The sequence below is a fragment of the Oncorhynchus masou genome, unplaced genomic scaffold (genome assembly GCF_036934945.1).
Source record: "Oncorhynchus masou masou isolate Uvic2021 unplaced genomic scaffold, UVic_Omas_1.1 unplaced_scaffold_2637, whole genome shotgun sequence".
NCBI classification, from domain to species: Eukaryota; Metazoa; Chordata; class Actinopteri; order Salmoniformes; family Salmonidae; genus Oncorhynchus; species Oncorhynchus masou.
This window is the reverse complement of record NW_027009072.1, coordinates 1460-18182: the sequence shown is the minus strand read 5'-3', so window position 1 is coordinate 18182 and position 16723 is coordinate 1460. Positions and strand designations below refer to the sequence as shown.

At 40.9% G+C, this 16723-nt stretch overlaps 1 protein-coding gene and 1 long non-coding RNA gene across 2 annotated transcripts; both read left to right on the top strand.

Annotated features, from left to right (window-relative positions):
- Positions 1 to 2129: 2129 nt before the first annotated feature.
- LOC135533738 (uncharacterized) lies at positions 2130 to 3389 on the top strand. Its single transcript, XR_010454580.1, has 4 exons — positions 2130 to 2355; positions 2481 to 2585; positions 3000 to 3098; positions 3182 to 3389. It is a non-coding gene; the product is annotated as an uncharacterized LOC135533738 (long non-coding RNA).
- A 1784-nt stretch (positions 3390 to 5173) lies between these two features.
- LOC135533737 (SH3 and multiple ankyrin repeat domains protein 2-like) lies at positions 5174 to 16186 on the top strand (the record flags this gene model as incomplete). Its single annotated transcript, XM_064961000.1, has 2 exons — positions 5174 to 5387; positions 15983 to 16186. Coding segments are annotated over exons 1-2 (408 nt in total), but the record flags the coding sequence as incomplete, so codon positions are not given.
- Positions 16187 to 16723: the final 537 nt, after the last annotated feature.

Here is a 16723-nt window from a genome sequence, read left to right as displayed (position 1 = left end):
ATTGCTAGTTTTACCACCAGATCGCATCTTTAAGAAGCATTTGATATTATTCCATATTGGCATTACCAGATATTTAAAACCTTCTTTGTAATAACATAGTATATGGGATTGATTTTAAGAAATTTAGCTTAATTAATTTGATTAGTATTATGGTGTTTCTATTCAGAGAAAAATTTTCAATTTGTATATTCAGACCGTTTTGCTCTCGGAGCGCACACTGGACGTTCGGGCCGAGGAGTAGGGTTGATTTGAGTGTTTTGGCCTTACAACAGCAGTTAAACACCCAAGCTAACGTTGGCTCGCTACTTCCAGACACAAATGAGATCACTCTGACCATTTTACTCGCCCTAGCAGAGCTGATAAGGCTGTTGTTGTCACGTTCTGACCTTTATTTCCTTTGTTTTGTCATTATTTAGTATGGTCAGGGCGTGAGTTGGGGTGGGCAGTCTATGTTTGTTTTTCTATGATTTGGGTATTTCTATGTTTCGGCCTAGTATGGTTCTCAATCAGAGGCAGGTGTCATTAGTTGTCTCTGATTGAGAATCATACTTAGGTAGCCTGGGTTTCACTCTGTGTTTGTGGGTGTTTGTTTCCGTGTCTGTGTTTTTCACCACACAGTACTGTTTTGGGTTTCGTTCATGTCACGTTTATTGTTTTTGTATTCAGTTGTTCATGTGTCCTATTTCTTATTAAAAGAACCATGGACACTTACCACGCCGCATATTGGTCCTCCGATCCTTTTCGCCTCTCCTCTTCGGAAGAAGAGGAGGAAATCCCTTACAGTTGTTTTGAAGTAATTGTGAAAAAACAGGCCTTATTTTAGTGCTTTTTCACCCTGCCAGCTCCTATTAGTTCTATTGAGCACCGTGGCACCAACCCGCCTTCCGAACGTTCTATTCCCAGTTTATTGTTCAACGTCACAATGCCTGCTTCGCTATTGTTGGCAATGAGACCTGCTCATGGTGTTTTATAGTTAAAATGGAAACAACAAAATGGAAAAAAAAAAATTGGAACTCTGCGGTCTTCCCATTGTTTCCTATGGGGGACATATAGGCATGTCTGTCTATTTCGGCAAATATCTCGCAATGTGTATATATATATTTTTTTTTTGTTCAAGTCGGGTGTAACTGGTGGCTGTTGTCTATGTGTGCAGAGGGTCCTTGGTTCGAGCCCAGGTAAGGCAAGGAGAGGGACGGAAGCAAAACTGTTACCCGGGCACCATTTTACTCAGGAGAATCTCCTCTTTGTATGTAAGTCTGGGCAGCGAGCTCATTTGTCATCAGTCGCTAGACCATAAATAGTCAGTTAATTTTTCCCCTACTTTTTCATTACACAAGACATAAGCACAGTTGACACCATCGAGGTGCGGATGTTTACTTTCTACACAAGTTGTTTTTTTCCAATTTTGTCCGACGAACAGATTGTCGTGGTAAAATAAAAGGAGATACATTTTTTTATGGAATTCAAAGCATCACTCCAGTCAAAACAGACTCTGCGAATGTTCGATTCCATTAATATGCTATGGGCTCGCGCTATTGTTCCAGTTAACCAACGTTCTTAAGCCGTTTGTCAGCCTTGGGTGAATGTTTGACTCGTTCTCTTGTCCAGCCTATAGATAGCCAGAGCGAATTTACGAAAGCACCCGAATGTCCATTGAGAAAGCACAGACTACACCATTTAGCTAAGCTAAGAATGACGAGAATAATCAAGACAATAAACGTTGGGTAGTTAAATAGCCTATAGTTAATATACTGGCAAGTTTGATGTATAACTACAAACGTTAGCTAGCTAACATACTGGTACATACAGCTGTAATTATATGCTATGTCGTTCGTAAGGACAGCCAACATAACGTGTAAGGTAACTTATTTGAGAAGTCATTGCTTTATTACATTGAGTAGCAAGCTACCTCTGGTCGTTAGGGAAATCTGGTCTGTGATAGGAGGGGGGGGTTCACACCTCGCTCAGCTATTAGACTATTCTTTAGTAAAGGTTGAATAGTCTATTTTTCAGCTATTAGCCCTCCTCCCCAACTTGCAACAAATAGCTGTTCCCATCTCAATCCTTTCCCTCTTCCACACGTCATCATTCTGCTCCTAAGTGGCTCACTTGTGGGTGTGCTGGCAGGATATGGCAGCATCTTCGGGTGTGCGTCAAGAATTCTTGTTGAAGTAGCACGTTTGTATGAAGGTGTAGTTATTCACAGGCAAATTGTTATACGCTATGGAGGTACATTGGTGTCTTTTTGTCGAGAGCAAAACCTTTTTTATTTTCAATCAAAAAGAATTGTTCTGAAAGCAACTTTTTCCGACACGAAGGAAGTGAAAGCGGACACCTACGAAGATGGCATCTCAGGTAAGCAGCACTGGGCTGTATTGATGTATCCTAAAAATGACATCTGCTGCTTTTGATTGAACGGTCATATCTCAGTTATTGCTTTCATATCAAGGAAGAATAAGCTGTTTTCTTTACTTTCGAAGAGCGAGCTGATCAAGGGGTCAAAAATGTAGACATTGCCAGATGTTCACTGTCCGAGAAACAGGCTGTGGAAGAATTATTGCTGGCAAAAGTGTCCATAACCAGAGGTAATTAAACTGCTCTGTGTTCTTTTTCTCCATCTCTGCCTGTCTTGTTATACATGGAACCTTTCTCACATGCATTAATTAAAAAAACCTTAAGATGTCAGCTGCTAATTTTCAGATATACACCACATAAACACAGTCATTTTCACAGGATTATCTGTTTCTGCCAAGTCATGATTTGGAGGTGAGACACATAGCCCTCTATTTTTAAATGTTTTAGGTACACTCCGATAGGTGTCTGTGTCACATACAGTATCTTCTATTGACATTATCTTCTATTGTTTGTCCTCATGTGTCTGTTTTTCAGCATAAAGTACTCTGTAGCCACTTAGTGTGGACACCAGGTGAGACCACACACACACAATAACAGTCTCTTCTTCACTTCATCCCTCTCCCCCTTCTCCCTAAATCCTCTAGGTTATATCAGCTGTTTTGGTGAACCCCTCCCGCATCTGAACTGGCTGACACAGAGAGCACAGCATAAAGTACTCTGTAGCCACTTAGTGTGGACACCAGGTGAGACAACACACACACACACACACAATAACAGTCTCTCTTCTTCACTTCATCCCTCTCCCCCTTCTCCCTAAATCCTCTAGGTTATATCAGCTGTTTTGGTGAACCCCTCCCGCATCTGAACTGGCTGACACAGAGGACACAGCATGAACGGGTCAACAGGAAAATATTATTAAAGAGATGCTTTACATTGAAATACAGACAGAGATGTAGTAGTACCAGAGTTAATGATCCAAGGTCTGTTTTGCAATTCAACGCATGATTTAAGATGACTGACTGTGTTAGAGTAAAAAAAAACAAGGCTTAATCATGCTCTCTCATCTGCAGGTATGTTTTGAGAGAGGAAGCCAGTCTTGTCATCGCCACCTCACCCGCCCTTAAGATAACCTTCGGGCCAACTGGGGGCTCAAGGCTGGTTAGGAGACACCGCAATTGTGATGAACTGAGAGAATATTAGAGTAGCGCTGTAATTCATGAATCATATGCTGTCTGCCGCTGTTCTTACCTCTTTCCCTCTCTGTCTTCTGCACCTCTCTCCCCACCTCATCTCTTTCTTCCTCGTTTCATAATGCACGTCATATGTGCATTGAAGTACAGATTGACTTGTATTTATAATATTACAATGATCATAATTATAATGAATTTATGTATTTATAACACCTGGATAATGAACTTCTTTCAATAAAGTGTTTCACGTTCTCCACTGGTTGAAATTAAGTATCTCATTGAAATACTATCCTTTAACCTCAGATATGCATTTTTTTTTGTATGTATGACTTACAAATCAATCATGTTTATAGTCTATTGCATAGTTACAATGTGTAATCATTGATGTCCCAGGAGCAGGATTTGTAAACACTGTTGAAGGGTATAATTGTAATACATACATGCAGACACAGTTTGATATGACTGAATAAGAATGTCTCAAGAGATTCATACCTGAACTGCACCTTTATTTGCCAAGGTAGAGTACATGATCAGTGAAAATATTCAATGTACAGGCTACAATGTGGGAATCTCATGCGTGGTAATAACTACAGTACATGTGTATAGGACTTGAATCCTTGGCACAATAAAGTTATTATATTCTACTCTAACCATAGGCTTCATTCATGCCATTCAGACTTGAAGTTGATACAACAGCTATGACAGCTGAGGAAAATAGATTGGTATGAATATTAGTTCAGAACCTAACGTTTTAGGGTCCATACACAGATCGGCTACATACTGTAGCTAGCTACACATCCATAGGCATAGAGTTATTTTTATTCTCCACGACACAATAAGCAAGTAAATAGTTAGCTAGCTTTGTTACTTCAGCTGCATTGCAAGGCAAGCTTACACAATTGTACATTCAATTTGCAGTAAATGCTTTAGCTAGCTAGATTCTTTACATCCACTGTTCCACAAGACAACAGCTTGGTTTGCTTGTTTTCTCAGGAGTCCCTAAAACATTAAACAACAGGAATTACAAGTTCAATTTCCTAACACTAGCTAGCTGGCTAATGTTAGCCAGTCAGATAACTTGCTAAATAGCGATTTTTGTAAATGAACTTTATGACAAAAAATATGCGTAAACGTTTGTCTCTACATTAACTAACATATTTCTCTCAATTGTAATTTTTTTGCTTGACTCCTTATGACATTATAACAACTTACATCTGGTTCCACCGTAATGTTTTGTCAGCCATCTTTGTTGAAGAACGCCACAAGGCAAGGGTGGCTCGAGGCAAAATTCGTAATTGGAACCACTCGATGATTGGTCATATAAAAACCTTGGGACCCAAATGCATAATGAGTGCTCTAACTCCCACTTGTGGTTGTCTGGAGCAATGAAGCCGTGACGCTGGGTACCTCTAAGTGCAAGCTCGCAACTTTTAAAGGAGGAACCACTGTATATAGAGCATTATTAGAGCTTGTATTAGAGCTTATCTTCTAACGTCATATTTTGACTTAGTCATGTATTGATGTCAATGGGTGAGAGACTAAGTTAAAATGTAGGATTCGTCTAAAAGTTGTTTTTTCTAAGTTGTTTACTCATAGTTTTCTACTCCTCCAAAGCTGAATTCGTCTGGCCTACTGACTATGCCCCGGAGTCCCACGTCCAGTGAGGATGAGATGGCCCAGAGTTGTTCTGACTACTCCGTGGACTCCGCCTCTGACAGCTCCCATGAGGAGACCATCTACGAGACCATAAGAGCCACCGCTGAGCCGACCCCAAGACGCATGGACGACATACACACTCACTCCCTGGTTGTCCGCGTCCTCATCCCCGACCTGCAGCAGACAGTGAGTGTGTGTGTGTGTGTTTGCGCATGTTCGTGCGTGTTCAAGCGTGCGTGTGTGTGTGTGTGTATGCTTGCCTATATTTACTCAGGAACGTGCAAAGGAGTTGTATGTTAATTTGAGTCAGAAAGAAATGTTTGATGTACCAACTTATGGGTTACCTTTGGAGGGTTTTTTACACAAATTTTTCATTTTAAAGGATAGAACTATTTAATCCTAGACTCGTAGACTGACTCAAAGGGTTTTTAAAGAAGTTCAAGTGATGAGGGCTTAGATTACACTTGTTAACATCCTTTCTCTCATTTCCCTTTGGTATAATACCTTTGTTTTAAGCCAGCTCTGGCCATCCATTATCCTGGCTGTGTTCCATCCTTTCGCCTGGTAGAGAACACACGCAGTGCGCTGACGTATAGACTTTTTCCTCTAAGGGGAGCTTCTATCAACCCTTGTTTCGTAATAGAAAAAATAAGGCAGTGGGGTGTGTGTATCTCACAAATTTATGGGGACATGCATACCGCTCCCCATTCCTCTCTTATTACCAGACCCGGGTTCAAATACTATTTGAAATAATTTCAAATACTTGAGCTGGGATTGATTGACATGCCTGTTGCAATGGAACCAATAGAATAGCTGCAAAAATATAAGTCTGACACTCCAGGCAGTTTAAAGCAAACGCTAAAAGTATTTTAAAGGTTTCAAATAGCATTTGAAGCCAGTTCTGCTTAATATCTGCTTAATTCTAGTTGTGTTTTTGTATTTTTGCGTTTCTTGTGCACCCTCCTTTGATGTATGTAATTCTGTCACTAACTCCATATTTGCTGCTTATTTGAAATCAATCTCTTTTTGACAGCATCCCTTTTGATAAAAAATAAATATTCCATACATGTTTGCCCATAAAGTGGTCGGAAATTGACTTTTTGGACCTGAATGCCCAAAACTTCAGGAGATAAAGGTGCTCAAAGTTGACCCATTTTTCAACACTGGGAAATATAAATGGTTGAGTTTGATATCATTCAAAAGCTTATCAGCAGGGTTGTCAAACGATTGTCTTGAAAAATAAGTAATGATTTGTTTTACCTTTAACGTCAATTATCTAAAATCACATCAACTTCGATTTTTTTTTCATATATTCATACTTTTCATCTTCTATGTTGTGAGACACAACATGCTCTTGAATACAGTGTGTGTTATGAACTTGATGAAGACCCAAAACTTTTCATCTTCTGACACGTTGTCAGCGGAACAAAAAGAACGTATTTTGTGAGCTTGCTTCTGCATTGCCAGGCAGACTCCGACAGGACAGGACAAGGTGGAAGCAAACGAGACGACAGCTTGCTTCTGGCATCAAAAAACACAAACAAGAATCAGACACTGAAAGTAGCAGGAACAGAGAAAGAAATAGAGACTAATCAACATGAAAGAGCTAGTTAGGGCAGATGTAGAACAGCTGAGGAATACAGTGTGGAACAGACATATCATTTTTGTACATTTATTAGCCAAAACATGACACCCACCCTGTATTCAAAAGCATGTTGTGTCTCAACCAATAGCGGGCACAACACAAAAACCTTGAGTTTGCTCGTTTTTAGATAATTTACTTTTAAATGAAAAAAAAATTACATAAAAAAAGATAGTTTGGACAGCCCTATTTGTAAGCTTTTAAATGATATAAATCTCCACCGTTTACCTTTTCCAGTCATGAAGACATGGATGTCTTCCGGTATGGTGGGTTATGCAAAATAGGTCAACTTTGAGCACCTTTATCTCTTGAGTGTTTTGGAATTCAGGTCCAAAAAGTCACTTTCTGAGTACTTCTACAATGGGCAAACATGTATGGAAATTTTGTTCAAATCAAAAGGGGTGCTCTCAAAAAGTAATTGAATGCAAATGGATTTACCCAAAAGAGATATGGGTCTCAATGGGACTTCCCTGCTTAAAAATAAAGTTGAATTATTATTATACATTTTTTAATCAATGTAGGCATTAGCTGTTCTACCGGTCCAATGAAAGTAGTGGGGTAGGGAGATGGAAGTGATATACAGTCCATGAGCAGAGAGATTGATTGCATATTGAATTGAATGATTTTTTAAGGCTAACTGTACGTCCAACCCTTAGTTGAACCCGCACTGTCATAGGAAGCATGACATAACACATGAACTTAGATTACATTGGATTGTTCATCTTTAAATCTCACTGTATGCTAAATCCCACGCTTTCATAACACATGACATTATACGATGACATTTCAAACTGGTATCTCATGGATCTAGTGGTGCTATTGAATGTTGGTGGCTTTCAAAGCAGATAGATTGAGTTTTTAGATGATATTTGTTGGTCGAGGTATTTGGGGGGTTCCAGTGACATGTGTGAATGTATATTCCTTTCAATATTCATCATAATTATGTAATAGATATTTCATATGTCATACAAATTCATTGTAAATAATATGTATGTATGTGAATCACTGAACTTCATTTATTTGGAAGGAATTTGCTATATAAAAAAGTGAGTTTATTTTTCTTGATTCCCTAGTCCTAAGGCATATTGTTGTCGAATTGTGAATATTTTTATTTATTTAGGGGCTAAGTGTTTTTTTATTGTTTTTTTACCACAGCAATGTGAATTGGAATAGTTCTCCGTAACAGACTATGTGTCCAGGATAGTGGGTATTCCTTTGATGCATTTGAAAATTTCCTTGGCAGGCAGGATAAAATGCAAGCATTAGGCTAGGAATTGATAGAGAGAGAGTGGAGGGAGTGATTAAAAAAGCTTCTTTCACTTTCTCCAACGCACAAGTGGTTATCCCCACCATGCTACTTCGAAAGACGTTCACTCTGCTACCATACAGAGGGTAAACGCAAGCATTTCCCATGACTGTGCCTCAAAACTGTAATGCCCAGGGTATAGTGGAGGAAGAAGTCAGATGCAGGAAACAGAGAGTTCAGAGTAGCGCTACTTCTTTATTCACCACACAGGTGAAAACGATGCCACTCAAACAAATGCCCCAAAACACAGGGGAACTCAACAGTCCCGAACAACACACGACACGTAAAACCGTGACTTACAGGCGTGCACAATAGTACACGTAAAACAATCCCGCACACCCAGCAGGTGGCCCGGCTGGATAATAAAGCCCAACTAATTAACCTAACTAAACACAGGTGTAACTAATAAACAGACAGGTGGGGGGGGGTCAGTGGCAGCTAGTAGGCCGGTATGACCGCCGAGCGCCACCCGAACAGGAAGGGAGCCACCTTCGGTAGGAGTCGTGACAAAAACAAATGTTTACCTGGCCCACCGTACCCCATCCTGAACTTGAACAGCCTTTATGACCAGGTCCACCTCTACAAACCAGCAGTCCCTACTTTTGCAAGGACTCTGAAAGACATTGCCCACTAAAGCAGCCCCAGCACCTCACACAGGAGCAACAGAGCATCGGACAGCCCGCCCAGACCAGCAAGGCCCCCCACCTGCACCTAGAGGACCCACGCCAAGAGGACCCACACCAAGAGGACCTACATCCAGACCACACTGATAAGACCACACTTATCAGTGTCCCGAGCCCTGCTCATATAATCCCTACCATTGTGTCACTGAGTTGTCGTAGTGCTGCTGCAAATGTACATTGTCCCAAGGGCATTGGCAGTCATAATGTAAATAACCTAATTTATGTCCCTCTAACTCCCCTGAATGCCCCCTGTCAATCGTACAGCTATTGTATGTTGTTATCATGCATCTATGAACCTGACTTATACTGCGGAATACCTGACCACTGTGCCAAAATTAAGAAAATACTTGACCATGTGCAGACTCAGTGAGCATAGCCTTGATATTGAGAGAGGTTACCACATGATAGGGTCACACATCAGACCTGGCTTTCGAGAGAAGACAGGCCATGTGCCCACTGCCCACAAAATTAGGTGGAAACTGAACTGCCCTTCCTAACCACCTGCCAGAAGTATGACCACATTAAGTGCCATTTTTTAACAAATCAAACATAAAGATATAAAACTGTATTTTGTTGTGAAGAATCAACAACAAAACAATCATGAAGTGGAACGACATTTATTGGATATTTCAAAAATTTTAACAAATCAAAAACTGAAAAATGGGCGTGCAAAATTATTCAGCCCCTTTACTTTCATTGCAGCAAACTCTCTCCAGACGTTCAGTGAGGATCTCTGAATGATCCAATGTTGACCTAAATGACTAATGATGATAAATACAATCCACCTGTGTGTAATCAAGTCTCCGTATAAATTCACCTGCACTGTGATAGTCTCAGAGGTCCGTTAAAAGCGCAGAGAGCATCATGAAGAACAAGGAACACACCAGGCAGGTCCGAGATACTGTTGTGAAGAAGTTTAAAGCCGGATTTGGATACAAAAATATTTCCCAAGCTTTAAACATCCCAAGGACCACTGTGCAAGCGATAAAATTGAAATGGAATGAGTATCAGACCACTGCAAATCTACCAAGACCTGGCCGTCAATCTAAACTTTCAGCTCATACAAGGAGAAGACTGATCAGAGATGCAGCCAAGAGGCCCATGATCACTCTGGATGAACTGCAGAGATCTACAGCTAAGGTGGGAGACTCTGTCCACAGGACAACCATCAGTCGTATATTGCACAAATCTGGCCTTTATGGAAGAGTGGCAAGAAGAGAGCCATTTCTTAAAGATATCCATAAAAAGTGTTGTTTAAAGTTTGCCACAAGCCACCTGGGAGACACACCAAACATGTGGAAGAAGGTGCTCTGGTCAGATGAAACCAAAATTGAACTTTTTGGCAACAATGCAAAACGTTATGTTTGGCGTAAAAGCAACACAGCTCATCACCCTGAACACACCATACCCACTGTCAAACATGGTGGTGGCAGCATCATGGTTTGGGCCTGCTTTTCTTCAGCAGGGACAGGGAAGATGGTTAAAATTGATGGGAAGATGGATGGAGCCAAATACAGGACCATTCTGGAAGAAAACCTGATGGAGTCTGCAAAAGACCTGAGACTGGGACGGAGATTTGTCTTCCAACAAGACAATGATCCAAAACATAAAGCAAAATCTACAATGAAATGGTTCAAAAATAAACATATCCAGGTGTTAGAATGGCCAAGTCAAAGTCCAGACCTGAATCCAATCGAGAATCTGTGGAAAGAACTGAAAACTGCTGTTCACAAATGCTCTCCATCCAACCTCACTGAGCTCGAGCTGGTTTGCAAGGAGGAATGGGAAAAAAATTCAGTCTCTCGATGTGCAAAACTGATAGAGACATACCCCAAGCGACTTACAGCTGTAATCGCAGCAAAAGGAGGCGCTACAAAGTATTAACTTAATTAAGGGGGCTGAATAATTTTGCATGCCCAATTTTTCAGTTTTTGATTTGTTAAAAAAGTTTGAAATATCCAATAAATGTCGTTCCACTTCATGATTGTGTCCCACTTGTTGTTTATTCTTCACAAAAAAATACAGTTTTATATTTTTATGTTTGAAGCCTGAAATGTGGCAAAAGGTCGCAAATTTCAAGGGGGCCGAATACTTTCGCAAGGCACTGTATATATTTCCCACAAATCACACAGACCACAAAGAATTTGAAAACAAATCAAACATTTGTTCTCCCATCTCCCCTGTGGAGGAGGAGGTTTCTGATGAAACCAAGATTGAACACTTTGGCCTGAATGCCAAGCATCACGCCTTGCACCAGCGGCAGGGACTGGGAGACGAGTGAAAGATGAACAGAGCAAAGTGCAGAGAGATTCTTGATGAAACCTTGGTCCAGAGTGCTCAGGACCTCAGACTGGGGCAAAGGTTCACCTTCCAACATTGCAACAACTCTAAGCACATAGCCAAGACAACGCAGGAGTGGCTTTAGGACAAGTCTCTGAATGTCTTTGAGTGGCCCAGGCAGAGCCCGGACTTGGACCCGATCAAACATTTCTGGAGAGTCCTGAAAATCGCTGTGCAGTGACACACCCAATCCAACCTGACAGAGCTTGAGAGGATCTGCAGAGAAGAATGGGAAAAACTCCCCAAATAAAGGTGTGCCAAGCTTGTTGCTTCATACCCAAGAAGACTTGAGGCTGTTAACGCTGCCAAAGGTGCTTCAACAAAGTACTGAGAAAGTGTCTGAATACTCACGTAAATGTTATTTTTCAGTTTTTAATTCGAATTAAATGTGCCAAAAGATCTAAAAACCTGTTTTTATTTTATCATTATGGGATATTGTGTGTAGATTGATGAGGAAAAAAATTATATTTAATACATTTTAGAATAAGCCTGTAATGTAACAAAATGTGGAAAAAGTCAAGGGGTCTGAATAGTTTCTGAATGCACTGTAAACTCCCATATCTGTTAGGCTAAATACTGCAGTGGGCAATCACAACACACTAGTGGAACACAAACAACATTGTAAATACTACCAATATTTGAATGTCTTTATATTTTTTTAAACCTTATTGAGTGCAATATTTACTGTTAAATTATAATATTTTTTGTTCGTGTTTTGTGTCTTCTCACTTTTGTTTATTGTTAAGTTCACTTGCGTTGGCAATGTAAATACATGTTTCCCATGCCAATAAAGCCCCTTTGAATTGGAGAGAGAGAGAGAACAGCTACAATGAACAATGTTTTTATGTCCCTCCACTACTCCACACTCTCTTGCTTTTACAGTATGTCCATCTCTCACTTTTTCTTTGTTAGTCTCTTTGTCTCCCTTCTAAACTGTTTCTTTGTCTCCCTTTCTCCCTCTGTCTCTCCTCTTGATATTGTCTATATCTCTTTGTTCATTCCTATAAATGGGAAACATGTTGTTCAACCATGGAACGGTTATGACTCTTTAGGTATAGAGGGGAGGGTTTATGGTAGGGTGTGAGTGGGCCACATAGTGGGTGGAAATCATTGGGTTCAATTTGTGTTGACCTACATCTGAGCCTGATGCAATTGTGATGTATTAACTTACAGTATAAGCCCACCCACATAAGTACAGTACAGTACAAGACCACCCACATAAGTAGAGTACAGTACACAACCACCCACATAAGTACAGTACAGTACAAGACCACCCACATAAGTACAGTACAGTACAAGACCACCCACATAAGTACAGTACAGTACAGTACAAGACCACCCACATAAGTACAGTACAGTACAAGACCACCCACATAGGTACAGTACAGTACAAGACCACCCACATAATTACAGTACAGTACAGTACAAGACCACCCACATACGTACAGTACAGTACAAGACCACCCACACAAGTACAGTACAGTACAGTACAAGACCACCCACATAAGTACAGTACAGTACAAGACCACCCACATAAGTACAGTACAGTACAGTACAAGACCACCCACATAAGTACAGTACAGTACAGTACAAGACCACCCACATAAGTACAGTACAGTACAAGTACATAAGTACAGTACAGTACCCACATACATAAGTACAGTACAGTACAAGACCACCCACATAAGTACAGTACAGTACAGTACAAGACCACCCACATAAGTACAGTACAGTACAGTACGAGACCACCCACATAAGTACAGTACAGTACAGTACAGTACAAGACCACCCACATAAGTACAGTACAGTACAAGACCACCCACATAAGTACAGTACAGTACAGTACAAGACCACCCACATAAGTACAGTACAGTACAAGACCACCCACATAAGTACAGTACAGTACAGTACGAGACCACCCACATAAGTACAGTACAGTACAGTACAGTACAGTACAGTACAAGACCACCCACATAAGTACAATACAGTACAAGACCACCCACATAAGTACAGTACAGTACAAGACCACCCACATAAGTACAGTACAGTACAGTACAAGACCACCCACATAAGTACAGTACAGTACAGTACAGTACAGTACAGTACAGTACAAGACCACCCACATAAGTACAATACAGTACAATACCACCCACATAAGTACAATACCGTACAAGACCACCCACATAAGAGCTTCTGAAAGGAGGTGGTTTTGTACTCTATAGTGTTGAATAAATCAAAGTACTGGGAAGAACTGTTCCTCCTCTCATATATATTCAAATTACTTAACTTACTTATTAGGTTGAATTACCATTCGTTAATTTTGAGTCATAATTGACTCATTATATTAGAATGGGCTTGTGGTGGGCACTGGAGGATTTTTTAGATCGGTTTACTGCTTGGTGACTGTAGCTGTAACATCAGTGGGCTGTGTGTGTTATCATGTCTGAGAGAGAGAGAGAGAGAGAGAGAGAGAGAGAGAGAGAGAGAGAGAGAGAGAGAGGAAAAAGGCAACCAGTGAAGAACAAACACCATTGTAAAAACAACCCATATTTATTTTCTCTTTTGTACTTTAACTATTTCCACATCGTTACAACACTGTATATAGCAATAATATGACATTTGAAATGTCTCTATTCTTTTGGATCTTTTGTGAGTGTAATGTTTACTGTGCATTTTTTGTTGTTTATTTCACTGTTGTTTATTGTTTATTGTTTATTACACTTGTTTTGGCAATGTAAACAAACACACGTTTCCCATCCCAATTAAGCCCTTAGAATTGAAGAGAGGATGACATGTATGTTGATGTATTTCCCAGTGACAAACTGCCTCTGTTTTTTCTTTCTCTTCTTCCATCCCTATACCACCCCTGCTCAGGTTGCACTTCAAACCCATTTCAGCCATTTCACTGTCACAGAGGCTTTCAAATAGCTACTTCACTATTTCATAAAGTTTCCCCTGTTTCATTCCATGTTTGTCATTTAGCATTAATCTTATCCAGAGCGACACAGCATTGAGTTTATACATTTTCATACTTTTTTTGGTACTGGTCTCTCGTGGGAATCGAACTTGTGGGATTATTTTCTTTTGATTTTCGATTTGAACCTACAACCCTGGGGTTGCAAGCGCCATGTTCTACCAACTGACCACATAACAATGTTTCTCCTGAAACTTCACCTTTCGATTTACTGTTCTGAGATGCACTCATGATGAAGCTTGAGCATAATGTAACATGATGGGAGATTTACTCGCGAAGTAACATACTGTACTGTTGGAATGGTCCTCAGCCAGGTGGAAACAGCCCATTATCTCTCCACAGACAGATGCCAGACATCTGTTCCTGTACACTATCCTTCCCTCCATTCCTCCATCTCCTCCTCACCTACTCTCTGCCAGCCAGGGGGTGTTATGGGTAGAGTTCAGAGTGTTCATCAGCCTCAGTCTTTATCACAGGCACAGGTACACTATCACCAGTTGAGCAGCAGACTCAGAGGTAAACACGCACGCACGCACACACACACACACACACACACACACACACACACACACACACACACACACACACACACACACACACACACACACACACACACACACACACACACACACACTGAATGCCACGGCCCGTGGCTCATAATCCTCTCTGATTCAGCCAGGTCTGGCAGATGCTGCTGTATTGTTTGTTTGTTCAGCTCGGATGTAATCTGGCTGGATGCAGGAGAGGGGTCAGTTGGGTGGTGTGGTGTGACTGTCATGCTGTACCTGCGCCATAGCTGAGGTTGTGGCCCTTAGAGAAGATGTGGGAAATGTGTTTGTATGGGCAATGTTTTTTAAAGGGATAGTTCACCCAAATTACAAAATTATATTGGTTTCCTTACCCTGAAAGCAGTCTATGTGTAACGGTTGTCGTCGGGAGAAAGAGAAGACCAAGGTGCAGCGTGGTAAGTATTCATTGTAATTTAATAAAGAATGAATACTGAAACAAAAACAATACACGACAAACAAACAGTCCTGAACCACAACAAAACACAGAACAGAAAACAAACACCAACAACTCAAAAGTGAAACCAGGCTACCTAAGTATGATTCTCAATCAGGGACAACGATTGACAGCTGCCTCTGATTGAGAACCATACCAGGCCGAACACAGAAAATCCCAAATTATAGAAGAAAGAACATAGACAACCCACCCAACTCACACCCTGACCATACTAAAACAAAGACATAACAAAGGAACTAAGGTCAGAACGTGACGCTATGGACAAGGTATGATAGCAATCCATACTTTGCTTTAGTTTCTTTCCCTGGCACTGTTTCCACATGCTAATGTTTTAGCATTTGTGGCACAAATCCCATTCAAGTTATGATATTAGTATTTTTTCAAATTATCTACAAGTGAGTTTGTTGAGCTTCACAAAAAATGTTAGATACTTTCGGATGATTTGGACATGATGAGCAACCAATTCTAAGATCGGTCCCATGACTTGAATGGGATTTGTGCCAGAAATGTTGAAATGTTAGCATGTGGAAACAGTGTCAGGGGAACTAAACCAAAGCATAGATTGCTGTCATACCTTGTCCATAGACTGCTTACAGGTTAAGGAAACAAATGTGTATTTTTTTACTTGGGTGAACTATCCCTTTAAGTATTTGTATGTATACGTTTTGCCTGGGAATGCTCATGCCCAGGCTCTTGGCCTACAACTGAAAGTCTGTGACCTGTTTTCTTTTACCATGATTCTCACTTTTCCCCTCTCTAACCCTACCCCTTTCAACACCCCTATTCCCAACCCAACCCAAACCCCTCACGCAGAAATGTATGCGGTTCAACCCTAACGCGACTGTGTGGGTTGCCAAGCAGAGGATCCTGTGCACGTTGAGCCAGAGTCTGAAGGATGTGCTGAACTATGGCCTCTTCCAGCCCGCCATGAACGGACGTGATGGGAAGTTCCTGGATGAGGAACGCCTCCTCCTGGAATACCCACAGCCAATCAGCAAAGGAGTTCCAGCTCTGGAGGTAGAGTGCCAGCCAATCACTGAAGTTGTTACGTATTTAAAAAGGTGTGGCATTTCTATTTATTATGGATCCCCATTAGCTGCTGCCAAGGCAGTATAATTACACTATAAATCAATAAAAAAATATACGTGTGTGTAGAAGAATTGTGTTCGTATGCGTGTGTCTCTTCGCAGTCCGCGCTGTTCCATAAGGTGTCGTTTTATACATTTTTTAAGTCTGATTGTATTGCTTGATTGTATTGCTTGATGTGGAATAGAGTTCCATGTAGTCATGGCTCTGTGTAGTATTGTGCATTTTCCAGAGTCTGTCCTGGACTTGGGCACTATGAAGAGACCCCAGGTAGTATGTCTTGCGGAGTATGCATGTATGTCCAAGCTGTGTGCTAGTCGTACAAACAGACAGTTCGTTGCTTTTAACATGTCAATACCTCTCACAAAGACAAGTAGTGGTGCAGTCAATCTCTACTTTGAGCCAGGAGAGATTAGGGCTATACTGGTATTGATGCACGGACTGGTTTAGGTTTTTACTTTACCTTCT